Here is a 14,369-nt window from a genome sequence, read left to right as displayed (position 1 = left end):
TGCAGAAAAAAAGGGGAAAAGAAAGAAGTTAGGAAGGGGAGAAATATGGGAACAGAGGGAAAGGAAGATATACTTAGTTAGATAAATAAATCTAGTGTTAAGGGAACAGAAAGCGAATAATGGCAAATATCCACAGGATGGGACTCAAGATTCCTCATGCATATATCAGGCTCTGCCCAGTTAAAAAGCCATACTCGCCACCCTCTCTGCAACACTGCTAATCCCTTCCACTGACTCCACTACACCCACCCTGTTCTGGCCCGTTCTGTCATTCCCTGGAAGTTCAAATTCGTGGAGTTCTGATACCGGAATTTCCCCTTCCACATATTTATGAGACATTGGTTTCAACTGATTTTATCTAGCTCTCCCACATGTCACAAGTGGTTCAAAATGTATAGCCAGTAGCAATGCCAGCAACAGCTCCTGTAGATAATAGGCGTTAGGCTGCACCAGCTCAGCAAGCCCCGGAGGCTGCATCCTATGCTCCAGAATCTCATTTTTGTTTAGCTAGGCTGCTCTGCGTTTAGTGGCTGATAAAAGTCAGCCCTCATCTCCTGAGGGATTAGCCTCAAGGTACAAGGATCTGTAAGGTAACTGGATAGCTGTAGAGACTGGATGTGTTTTGTTGAGTACTAATTCTGTATTTATTGTGTCACAAAACTGAATAAAAAGCCACAGGACATTTGTTGTTACTAGGAGCAAGCACACCCAGCCTGGATGGGTGAGCTGTACACTTTGCAAATGATTTTTAAAGCATTCTACCAGGTATAATGACTCTAATGTTTACCAGCCTGGTTCTTCTTCTGCCCTGTCCCTTTCTGCCTCCTGCTCTCTTTGGAGTCCCTACTCCATCCCTATGAATGATTGATGTGACCCAATGTCTCATTTCTTCCCCCCACCCCCAACCCCAGGACAGGACTGGTCAACAGTCAATCCCAGAAATTTGGAGCCTTACAACAGGACATCTAAGTGTCTGATTTTATAATCAGCAACTCCCTCTGACTCTTCCCTCCCAGTTGGGGGCACAGTGGGAGAGTCTGGGAAACCATTCCCCCACCCAGTCATATCACCCATGGGGCACAGACATAATAATGTATCCAGGACAGAGACACCAAGGGCCCCACCCCCACTCACCAAAAAATGAGGGACAGATAGGTGGCACCTGCATCACCACCAGAAGTGATGCCTGTTCCTATCTATATGCCCCCTCTTCTCTCACCCAGCCCCAGTGTGAAAGATGCCCCATTTTTTTGTTTTGAGAATCTGGTCACCTCCTCCTACTTGCCCTCACCAAAACCTTGGCTCTTTCCCTCCAGCATAGCCCTCTGCTGCTTCCATTTCTTTGACTGCCCTGTCCTTCTCTCGCTGTACTGGCCTCCTCTTTCTCTCTATTTTTCCATTTCCAGCCTGTCCCTCCTTCCCATCCCACTTCTTCTCGTTTGTGGTCCATGCTTTCTGCCTAGCTACCCCTCTCCCCATCTCCATCCTAACTTCTCTTCCTTCCTATTTCCCTGATTTGGATGCCTGGCACTTGCCATGATCCCCTTCCCTCATCCTCACTGACTTCATTTTCTATGCTGATGACCCTTCTAATCCCTCTGGCTCTATATGCCTCTTGTTAACCCGGATTTGCAGCTGAGGACTGATTCCCCCATTCTCCACGACAGTCACTCTCTTGATTGTTCTCTTTCTAGTCTCTCTAAAGTCCCCCTCTCTGATCACCATTTGCTCTCTACCAGCATTGCACATTCTCCCCTCCCCTGTCTAATCACTCTGTCCTTTTCTGATCTCCAGTCCATTAACTTCTCTGCCTTTTCTGCTGCTTTCCTTGTCTCAGCTCCAGTGTGTTGATGCCTTGGAATCTACCTTAACTCTCCTCCTGACTGCTACAACTCCTCTACACTCTCCCTTTCCTGAACTATTATTCTGTGTATTGTCTTTGTTTGCCTTGTTAAACTCTTCACAGCAGGAAACCTGGCTTACTCTATTTATACAGCACTGTGTAAATGTATGGTGCTATATTAGTGCTATTAGACGTTCTGATCTTCCCTACCTCTTTGGTCTGGTGTTCTGAGTCATTTCTGCCTTAAAGAGCAAAGCCTGCTTGATTCAAACATGACTTTCTAGTTAAGATTTGTCACAGAATCCCCCTCGTGTGTTAACATGAAATAGGATGCGACTAACACATCCATTGTTGCTCTTATTTACAGTCAGTATTATGCTGCCATAGCAAATAGGAATTCATAAATTGCCCTAAAATGTTATAAGATATTGTACAATTCTATAGTCCCTGCTCTTCCTATTGTCACTTCTCCACAATGGCATAACACTGCTAAGCACCACAGGGATGTGGCTTAAAATACACACACACAGAGCAAAATGGGTGCATGTGCTACAGTTTCCAGGCAGGTGTAAATGTTGTGGTTTATTAAACTTAAGGAAGAAGATGCCCTTCCAAAACAAAAATTAAACAGCAACAATAGAGACCGGGCATTGCGGGGGGATTAAAGAGGAAGGGTTAATGTTCCAAGTAGTAATCAAGGACCATTAATACTAGTCAGTCACTGCTCCCCAGGAATGGCCCTGTACCTAGCTCATTATTGCTATTAAATGGCAATCTGAAGATGAAATATACATGGGGATAGGGATAGATTTATCAGTAGGGTAGCTTTAATTGGGATGTGCTGGTACTGGGCTTTTCAAGTTAATTAATTCAATTTTTATTTTTTTCTATCATACCAAGAGAAAGCTTAGGATTTTTTGGGTGTGGATTGTGCTTAATAAGGAAGTTAATAATAAGTGACTTAGCTTCATTCCCCCCACATTCAGCTGGACTTTCATTGCTGTTATTCTTAGCAATATCAAGGACTACCCTAGACTTTTGTTTCAGACTTACGAACTAGCCTTCACCACAGCAATCCTGCACTAAAAGGTCTAACTCAATATCTGATTAGTCAAAAATTCCCTTTACCTACTAGTGAGCTACATAACTCTTGACCCAGTTATCCACTTTATCTGCCAAGAAGTTTTAAATTAAACCAACACTGCACAAAGCTACGATACCAGTCAACCCCAGCCAGGTAGAGAGTAAAAGTTTACAGCTATTAAATATAGAGAACTGGTGAACTATATTATGAACTCAGGAGAAAAATAATGCCTGTGTCTAGTAGAACTGCAAGTTAGATTAACAAATTAGAATGATTTAGCTACAGTTTTTTAATATAGCAACTTTAAAAAGCTGAAAGTACTGATAGTCATGGAATAATCAGGTTTAACAGGTTAGAGGTGATATTTGCCACTAGTATTCTTAATACATCATAATCTTCTTTCATGGAATCTGCATCACTGTCATAGTGAACTACAGATTTTAGGTTGATGCTTTTAACACGTTTCTATGGTTACTTTCCAAGGTCACATCATAGAAGCTTGAATAGCAGTTCAGAAAGACAAAAGGCAGTTTGCATCCTTCGCTGTATTAAATAATTTATGAAAGTTAAGGCATTGTCATGGAAAAAATATAATAGTAAAAAAAAAAAAATGGGTCTTAGGTCTGATTTCTCAGACAGTATAAAGCACTGTGATACAGTATGAAGTCTCCCTAGAAGGCTTCATGAATTAGAACATTTTAACTGTTCATATGGCACAATATACTAAGAGAAAAATTCTGACTTCAGATCCACATGTGCAAGTCTATGGGAGCTGCATGGATGAATCTAAGAGCAGAATACATGGCTATAAAATTTTGCCACAGATAGCTTTATCTTATGCAATAGATGGTGCCTGATTTTTTCGGAAAGTATTTTAAATAGAAAAATGCAAAAATAAACTGCAAAATGTGGAACTGGCATGATAGCCTTTATTTCTTCCATTAGATTTTCATTCAAAGCCATACAGATTTCATATCCATTGTATCTGTCCCCAAAAGATTCCAAATTTAGACTAGTGTAATGACAGCCTGTACACACAATTTTTGAAGTCCTGAGCCTACCGCTACACTAGATCACATTAAAATAAATATTCAAGATACAGTTTATTGGAACTAATTGAAGCATCTGAGGCTTGGAACAATAACACATTAGTCATTTAGCGGTTGTGGTAATATTGCTATGCCTTTCCTGAAGTTTCATTAGATACACACTGCTTCAATACCCTAATCATATGCTCAGTCACAGCACAATCAGTATACGGAGTACTGACAAGCTGTCCCACCATGCCTAAAGCTGATAAGGTGTCTGCTCTATGAGTAACCTCAATTATTGACTGTATTTTATGGTCAATCTAACGACCAAATGGTTATCAGTGAACCATCAGGTGCCTGTAATAGGATAGTGACCCTTAGTTTATATGTACCATTACTGCTCATTAGTGAATAATTAGATTCTTTAATCCACGACTCACATGAATTAAAATATGATTGAGTATCCTGAATCTACAAAAAGCCTACTAAGTTTCTAAATATAATGCATACTATTCACTGTCTAGATATTTTATGACCTTGATAAGCAAATGGACTGATGAATAGAATTTTCCTAGTAAATAGCAAAAAACACTATGCATATAAATTGAGAGATTTCTTGCACACTCAAGAGTAGGTAGGCAACAGAAAAATAATGAGTCTGATTCAATGCTGTCTTACTCCATTTTTATTAACTTAAATGGAGTTCACCAATATATTCTAATTTTATTCTGGGGTAATTGGGCCCTATTGGCAAAACTCTCAAAAAATGCCTAAATTATTTGGGAGCCTAGAATTTTACCCTATATCACTATGGAGTGATTCAGTAACCCAAGTAAACACAGTAATTAAAAAGATATTTGGTAAAACCAAAATGGTAGTATGGGTGTTAAGACGTTGCAACTATAGTTAATTATCCTACTTTCAATGGAAGTCATTTTGCAAATGTAAACATGATTAATTGGCACATACACAAACATCTTGCAAAAGCTCTTAGCAGTATAAGAGAGACATATATTATGCAAGAAAGAACATATCTCATAAGCTAATTTGGGAGGAAGAAAAGAAGAAGGGCTATTCCAAAATCTACCAAGATAAAGATTTAGGAAGGGTTACTTAATATTTTGTTGTTCCTCCTCCCATCATGTGATCCAGCCTCTTACACTAAGATTTTAAATCCCTCTGATTCTTCAGTAAACATCCTGCCAGTGCTCAAATCTTACTTCAGTCTTGTCTTTCTGTGTCAAGGCCAGCCACAGATGGCTTCATTGAGTAGAATTCCTATCGAGGAACACAGGCATCACCACCACAACTGTCACAAGTCACAAACAGGCCGAAGTCACAGATTAATGGTGATTGCTTCAGTTTTTAGGGAGCTTGATTTTTCTCTCTCAGGGGAGTGGTGTTTTCCCTTTTGGTAACTAGGCAATTAACCTCTCCCCCAGTGCACTCTCATTCCTAACCTCGTCCTCCTCCTCCCCCTTTTTCCTTCGTGCTCTTGGAAATTACAGTGCTCCTCTCTCTGAGGTGTTCAGTCAACAAAAGTTTTACATCTTATAACAGCCTTATATGGTATCCCCACAAGAAACAAGTGCCCTGACCACAGTGACAGCAGAACTGGGCCCACTTAGTGGTACTGTAACTATAAAGAGTTTCATTTGGTAAGAACAAAGCTTTTCATATCACTTTCTTGGGGGGTGGGGGGAAGCCAGGCAATGGTTATAAAATTCAGACTGCTAAACCTAGGCAGAGTTCAATTCCATGACAGTTCTACAAATACTAGACTTCAGATCTGCTCCACTGTACTTTTCTTAAATCTGATCAATATGGGACAAAATTCTACTCCTCTTATACCACGAGCCTCTTCTCTGAAGTGAGAACAGAAGTTGGTTCTGTATCTGTACTTTTTATTTTATTTTATTAAAGGAAAGCCTTCTTGCTCTTCCAGTTCCCTGCTGGAAATCTGTTATTTCTGCCAAACCTCATGGTCCTTACTCGGGTAATACTCCCATTGATTACAGACTGCAAGTTCAGACAGTTTGTTTATATTAGAAAGACAAGGTGGGTGAGGTGTATCTTTTTTGGACCAGCTTCTATTGGTGTGAGAAACAAGCTTTCGAGCTTACACAGAGCTCTTCTTCAGGTCTGAATATGACAGAGTCCAATATTGGTCAAAACGTTTTTCTGGTAATACAGCAAGGAATGAGGGAAGATTAAAACAGACTTTATTCTGCTGACACACTTGCATCCACTATTTTTAACATTTGGTTTTGATTTTGGATACTGAGCACTTCCACGTCAGAGACTTTTGCATTTCAAGCTGATGAATAAAATATCAAAATAAATAAAAAGCAAAATACATAATTAAGCTTGAAGTTGAGCAAACAGGTAAAATGAAAAAGAGCTCTTTACTCAATATGCAGATTCAGATTGCATATGTATTAACCAAACAAATGCATTCTGTACAAGGGCTACTTAAATTATCTTCATTTGGAATCATGCATATGTTGTATACCCAGAAAAATATTTTGCTACAGAACTTAATTATTTTTCCCCACCTGAAGCCATGTTCTCCTGTTTACTATCTTCAGAGCAACTAATTGTGAACTTACAAACATAGGCTTACAATTTTGGGTAAGGAACAAACATAAGCAAATAAACACAGTACAGATGCCTCCTCCCCTCCCCCCAGCATGGCAAAGCATACAATAATGAAAAGGGGAGAGAGCAACACTCAGCAAAGATGCAGATTTTAATGTCAGCAGAGATGCCAGAAGGTTGGAGCAGGCTGTAAATCCATGAACCAACCAGACACTGCCCAAACATGCCTGCATACCTCTAGTTGGCCTTCCTGACTGAGGTAAATGTTGTTTCCCTAAGAACAATAATACTGAGCCTGATCCTGGAAATATTTATTCGTGTGAGAAATCCCATTAAAGTGAATGGTACTACTCACCTCAGTAAAGGTAAACTCATTATTTGCGGTTTTACTGTATTGCAAAGTAATTTAAACTACATCTGCAATATGCTAAAATTTAGCTTCCAGGCATACTTTTATTGATCTACTTTATTTCTATGACTAAGAGAAAAGGTCTTCTCCCAAAACTAAACAAAAAGGACTCGAGTGAAAAATTCCAACTGTCAGGACAGCTGGTCAAAAAGAAGGAAAACGATATTGCACAAACCCACAAATTATTATTAATAATCATATTTATTACAGTTGTTTCTAGGAACCAACCATGAACAGGGCCCCGTTGCATGAGGCACCACACAAACACAGGGTAGTAGACAGTCCCTGCCCTAAAATGCTTACAATCTAAATAGGCAAGACAGACAAGGTAGGGGAAAGTAGAACATACAAGCAGAGTGAACAATGCGATGGCAGCAAACAACATATTGGTGCCATTATTCCTCTCTGTTTTATTGAGGGGCGAATGGTGTTTAGTTGAGAGGGAGATTAGCTAAACACAAAGACAACAGAAGGGAGAGGGGACATAAAAGGGAGTAAAGGGAATAGGGGAGGAAGCTGGAGGGTATGAAAGGCAAGTATAGAATGAGGCGAAAAGACTGAGGGAGGAGGTGGGTGGTGGTTAGAGCAAACAGCCAATCAGCATCAGGTATCTGACCAAAAGTATAAAAAAAATACTCCAATGACATCAATAGCCAGTAGTCGCTGATTAAGCTGCTTCTGCAGGTGCTCAGGCCAGCTTCAATCTCTGCCTGGCTTTCTTGCCTAAATAATACATGGCTGGGGGATTTGAGGCTAGTGCTGCACGAGTCCTAACCTCCAAAAGGCTACCCAGTTCTGGGACCAAGGAGTGCTGGAAGGAAGAGGCAGCCCTGGGAAGCAGTACCTGCTTTAACTGCTTCTGAAGTTGTTTCTGATTCACACGTTTGAAATTAAACCATTTTCCATTGGGGGGGGGGGGGAATTTTCTGCAATATTTTAGCCTACATTTTTATAAAAAAACATATTTCAAGTTGTTTTTAAACATTTTTGTTTGCTGAAAACCTGGTTATCAGTAAGAAAATGAAAGTTTTTGTATATGAAAAAGTTCTAAAATAATTTCAATAAAACCTCACGGCAAATTTTGATAACTGATAATTTTTCATGAAGTTTCATTTTTTGATAAAAGTCATTACAAAAGAAAATTCTGCAAAAATATTTCAACCAACTGTTATTTAGTTAACAATTGAACAGAAGACATTTTCCTAAGGAATAATGATAGGGAACACACACCATGACTAATAGATTTTCAAATGTTTTAGCCAGAATTTATGTGCTAAATCTGTAAAATTTTGATTCAGTGGAAACAAAGATGGTTTCATAGAAAGCATTTAGAGCTTGATCCAAAACCCAATTAGGTCAATGGGAGTTTTTCCATTGACTTCAACATATTTTGCATCATGCCCATAAAAATCATTACAGAAGAAACCAGGATTAAAAAAAAAACAAAACAAACAAAAAAAAACTCTTAAAGAAAATGCAATTTATCTGGCCAGTTACTCCCCCCCCCCCCCCCATATGATTTCAGATATCTGAGATTGAATAAGAATTTTCTCCCTCACAGTCCTACTTCCCTGTCTTCTGGAGTTTGCAGTGAAGTTATCACATTGTACTTGCATAAGACTGTGTACATACAAACTTGCACTGAAATAAATCCAAAGCAACTTGAACTAAATCAAAGTAAGAGTGCCCACACACAGAATTTGCATAACAAAAGGTGTGAATTACACCCTAATGCAGTTATTTTGTGTGTAGAGCAGCATATTATCTGTAGTCATAACAGGACATAAATTCAAACTAGTATTTGTCTTTAAATAGGATCATGGAAGAAGAGAAGTGTGACGAGTTGCCCGCCCACGCCGGGGTACCACCTGATGTACTGGGGTCCCAGTGAGCCTGCCCATTCCACCACCCTGGGCTCTCTCACCCTGTCCTGTTGTGCAGGCTCTCAAGCCTCCTCTAGCACACACGCAGGTAGGGACACACCCAGCTCCAAAGGCTTACAGAAATCAGCTGTGTGTGGGAAGACTCAGATCGGGGATTGCCCAGCACTCAAGTGCACACTTCCGTTGGGGTGGAAACCCAAAATTATACTGTCTTGCGCTGGATAGAGATCTATACAGAGTAGGCTCATGAAATCCGCTCCCTTCCTCACAGCTTTTCCCCTCCCTGTCCCCCACCCCAGTTATGAATTACACAAACTGGTTTTGGAATAAACCAAAAACAAGTTTATTAACTACAAAAGGTAGATTTTAAGTGATTATAAGGGATAGCAAACAGAACAAAGCAGATTACTGAGCAAATAAAACAAAACATGCAACCTAAACTTAATAAATTAAATTAATTGGTTAATAGTAGCAAATTCTCATCCTAAATTTTGTTTTATGCAGGTTGCACAGTTTCTTGAAGGTAAACTTCACTGTTTACAGCTTAAACCTCCTGGTATTCCTTTCACAGGCTAGACCTTGATCGCCTGGGCTCAACCCCTGCTCCCCTCAGTTTAGCTCCTTTGTTTCTTCAGGTGTTTTCAGCAGTCTTTCTTCTTGTGCGGGGAGGCAGTGGAGAAGAACCTAGATTAACTCACTCCCCAGCCTTAAATAGGATTTGAATATGGCGGGAATCCTTTGTTTCCCAGTTTGACCCCCACCCCCTCTTAATGGAAAAACACTAGAGGTCCAGGATGGTGTCCAATACCAGGTGACATGATCACATGACCCTGCAGCATCCCAGGAAGGAGGGAGATTAGTATCTTCAAAGTCCTATTGTTCTCCCTAATGGCCCATTCCCGGCTGATTGCATACTGTCTGGTGGGCATTCCCCAGGTGAAAACACAGTTGTAATTGTTATATAGTCAATATTTCTAACTTCAGATACAGAAATGATACATGCATACAAATAGGATAATCACATTCAGTAAATCATAACCTTTCCAATGATATCTCACATGACCCATCTTCCATAAAACATCTTAGTTATGCCATTTTCATATCATAGCAATATTTCTAAGAAGAATATGTGGCGTAATGTCACAAGAAGTTGGCCTGGAAAGAAGCAAAAGCTTCATTTAAACTCAAATACATCAGAAAATCTGGCCAAAAGATATTGAAAGGAGAAAAGAAAGGATGTCCTATATGCATGATATTAACAAGTTTTCCCAGCATGAAAATTTCTTAATACTATTTGAACACTTGAACATTTGAACACACTGAACTTTCCCAACAGAATGTTACAAATTGAGTTTCGTATAGAAAAAAAATTGAAAAGCACGGATGAGTCCCTAAAAGGGTTTTTTGTTTTTTTTTTTGTTTTAGAATTTACCATCTGCTCAATAGTTTTCCATTTAACCAACATTAGCAATTATAGCACCAGCATTTTCACCAATATAGTTCAGTAACCATTTTCATAATGAACCCCTACTGTGAGAACTCTGCCACTTGGTCCTAACAATTTATTAGAGGCTATACCTTGAAATTCAAGCTTTTCACCTGAGAGCCTATTTTTGTTACCATTTACAAGAGACAAAATGCTATACACATGCGCATGTTATATTACTGCAGCAGTTTTCAAACTGTGGGTCGGGACCCCAAAGTGGATCATGACCCTGTTTTAATAGGGTCACCAGGGCTGGCGTTAGATATGCTGTGGCCTGGGGCTGAAGTCAAAGTCCGAGCCCCGCCGTCCAGGGATGAAGCTGAAGCTCAAGGGCTTCAGCCCTAAGTGGCAGAGCTCAGACTTTGGCTTCAGCCATGGGCTGCAGAGCTCAGGTTACAGCCCCCCACCCAGGGCTGAAGCCCTCAAGCTTCGGCTTTGGCCCCACTGCCATGCTTCAATCCCCCTTCCCAGGGTCATGTAGTAATTTTTGTTGTCAGAAGGGGGTCACAGTGCAATGAAGTTCGAGAAACCCTGTGTTACTGTATAACAACCTAAATAAAAAGTGTTTTTCATTTTTCCCAAATAATCTCAAATGTCAAAATACAGACTTACCCTTTGCGGTAGATGGGGGGAAAAAATAGCTCAAACATGGATGCATGTTAATATGGTACCACTATGAACAACGTTTTCATAAGCAATATGAGCATGTGGAATGAAGGGTTTGCTCCTTTGGTTATACACACACATACCATCTTGTAGATACATAGTTTCTAAGGCCAGAAGGGACCAATATGATCATCTAGTTTGACTCCCTGTATAGCACAGGCCAGAGAACTACCCCAAAAAAATCCTTAGATCAGCTGCTGGATGTGCATGAACAAGAACAACGTCTGATTTTACTATTGTCCATGTCAGCATTTTGGATAACACAACTGAGTTCTTCACGCACTCGTACAAAAGCTGGATTGGCATAAAGAGAGACAGCCTTGGCTTCAGTCCCATTAATAATCCACAAAGTTTTAGTACTTCTTTTGAGAGGGTTCTGAAAATGTATGTCAATTGTGTGTGCACAAAACATTGATGACTAAACAAATTATAATAGAGGTAGATGATGTTTAAGCTTCTCATCTCTGTTCTGCCAGTACAGAGCAGCAAAACCCCTGCTCAAAGGAAGCCTATCATGTGGTGGATTTGTTATATGTAACTATACCCGCTAGATCTCCAGAAATAAAAACATGACCTCAGCAATGGTGCAAGGCCAGTGTCCGGAGAGGATGGTTACCTCCCTTCTCAGCAATTGCCACCATACGCTAACATGAACTGTTATTCATAGTGGAAACTTCAGTTTATAACCATGTAACATCCATTAGCAATTATGTAAATTGTAAAGATCAACACTACCTTATGAAGAATGAAGCCGCAGCTGAAGTACCAGCAGAGGCCCCAGCAGGAGCGATCAAACTCTGCGAGGTCAGTGAGCCGCCTGTTCCAGTTTGGTCACAGTTGTTCTGCCCCGAGGCGACGTGAACGTTAGGACCTTCCCGTCCACCCTCTGTTGCCGTTTCTGCCTGAAGAAAAATTTTAAAAGATACATATGCGGATGTATACATATGAACATAGATTAAATGTATGACAGTCTGAATTTTAAGGTAGTGCTTCTAAATCGCAACCTTGCAGCCTGTGCTTAAAACATAGCGACAGCAAGGAAAAAGTAATGAAGGTGGACAAGCATGCCATAGAGGGCCCTGCAGTGGAGAAGGTTAAAACCAGACCACAGCAGACAAGCAGAGTAATATGGAGACCCTTTGTTCTGGATAATGCACGGTTAAATAGTTTGACAAGCATGAAGAAATGAAAAACGATAAGCAGAACCCTTTTGTTTTACAGTGTTATTTTGCGGCTGGCAGAACTGTTTATCTGGTTCAGTTATAACTGTCAGGAATTATTTCTCAGTGGCACATCAACTATGAGACCTATCTGTTTAAAAGGAGCTAAACAAACAAACAATCATATTTGTAACTTGTTTCCACATGAGCAGCCACGAGAAACAAGTAAAAACATCGATATTTTTAAATAAAAAAACCTATATAAGCCACTGCTCTGCTGTTTTTCCATCAGCATCAGCGGCACAAGTATGTTACATTTCTGTCTCCTGCAAATGATATCTGTGCAAAGAACAAGAGTGCCTGGGGATTAATCATTTTCAGTGTAATGTCCCAAATCAGTGGTGTTTGGGGGAAGTTTTTGGTTTGTTTGGGGTTTTGTTTTTTGTTTTTGCCCAAAATATCATAGAAATCTGTATTCTGAAACAGACAGTGTCATGTAAGTATCCTAACATGTAGGCCTATTAACTCTTCCATTGCCAAGTTTCATTAAGCTACTTGTGATGTCCATGGCAGTCTGCAAAAATACACAACCACAGGGCTGGAAAAGTGTCCTTTTTGGGGAAAACACGCTGTATTTCCAAGAGTACAAAAGGCTTAATTAAAGAAGACACCAAAATAAATATTTGTCAGAAGAGTTAATTGCTTCATGTATGATAATATAGGATGTTTCTGTCATTTGAAATACTACTCTGACATTTACAACTAATTAGCTAAAATAAATTCAGAAAAAGGAGACAGCCTTGTAATGCAGCGCAAATGCAATTAAATACTCCCTGGGATGCCACCAAATGTTAAATTCTAGGCTACCACAGATCACGTTTTAGAACTATCTGCTACACAGACATGATAGTGTGTCCACACTTACATTCAACACCTCAGCTTTATCACACTCTGAAAAATCCAAACTGAGCTTCTCTCATCAGAGTGGGAGGGGCAAAATTCTTCAGATGTCAAGCAACTCCTTTCCAGTCAGTCACTTCACACCTGAAGTGCTGCATGCAGTTTCATTGAGGGCCCAATTTTCAAAAGTGCTAAATCCATCTTGATAGGTTCTGGGCACCCGCTATTCCCACTGAAGTCTAAGGATCCAACGCTTATAGAGTTTGGGTGGAGGGGTTTGTTAAGTAGTTGATCCTTTTCCTCGTAACAATTCACTGAAAACATTTTATAGACTGATTTAGGAAACTTGAGTCCAAGAAAGAATCTGCCTGAAGGCAATCCATAAACTCCATGTAGACCCTTTGTTACTACAAATTATAATTACAGGGCCAAAGCCTGGTCCCCATTGAATTTCACAGAAATTTCTTCATGGAGTTCTATGAACTAGGGTTTATGCAACAGTGTTTTGTGGCTAGCAGGAGAATCGTACATTTAAGTTACAAATTATTACAGAAGAAGCAAAGATTTATGAACTACTGGATTTTCTGTGCAGCCACTTCTTAATCTAAAGCTAAAAGTGAAATCTGCACCGCTAACATGATACTTCATGGAATTTCAAGACAACAGATAACAGATTTATGATGACTCAGTGGAATCTGTTGACTGGATAACCTTTTTTTGCACCACATTTCTAGTCTTACAGTAGGTCGCATCTCTTAACAGCTATTCATTTAATACAGTTCTATTGCTGAATGAGATATTTTTATATCTAGTATGCATATAATGAAAGTGGATTTCTCATTCCTTCTTTGAAGCTATTATAGCATATGGCCCTATACAGATAATGGGCAACAATGCAGATAGATACCCACCAGCTCAAAATCCACAGGCCTAAACTTCCAAAACTGCCTAGTGATTTTGGACACTTCCATTTTTTGAGTCCCCAACTTGAGAGGCCTTACTGGGGCTTGATTTTCAGAGGGTAGATGCTCAATACTTTCTGAACATCAGTCCCCCCCAACGGATCTCCAGATCAGCACACAAAAGTTGCAGTAACCAAAGGGTTGCTTTTGAAAAATTTAGCCTGCAGTTTTCTAGTAAGTGAAATGATTTTACTCTTTGCTCTTAGAGAGAGATTTATATCAACGAAGGACAGGTGGGACTCAAAGGAGAGTGCATTGATTCTCGGAAAGGAAAAAAAATGAGAATGAGGCGTGCACGATAAATTAATCAGTGAAATAATGTATTTAAAGACAATCCATACCTTTCC

The 14,369-nt window shown here is 39.9% G+C and overlaps 1 protein-coding gene across 4 annotated transcripts in view; it reads right to left on the bottom strand.

Annotated features, from left to right (window-relative positions):
• The window catches only part of KIF26A (kinesin family member 26A), a 135,656-nt gene that overhangs the window by 51,519 nt on the left and 69,768 nt on the right, over nucleotides 1-14,369 (bottom strand). For all 4 annotated transcript variants that reach the window (XM_024105138.3, XM_024105139.3, XM_065593713.1 and 1 more), the window contains one exon: nucleotides 11,736-11,902. In XM_024105138.3, the coding sequence (XP_023960906.2) occupies nucleotides 11,736-11,902 (167 nt within the window). The remainder of the gene's footprint in view (nucleotides 1-11,735; nucleotides 11,903-14,369) is intronic.

The sequence above is a fragment of the Chrysemys picta genome, chromosome 4 (genome assembly GCF_011386835.1).
Source record: "Chrysemys picta bellii isolate R12L10 chromosome 4, ASM1138683v2, whole genome shotgun sequence".
Lineage (NCBI taxonomy): Eukaryota > Metazoa > Chordata > Testudines > Emydidae > Chrysemys > Chrysemys picta.
This window is presented reverse-complemented; position numbering and strand designations above follow the sequence as displayed.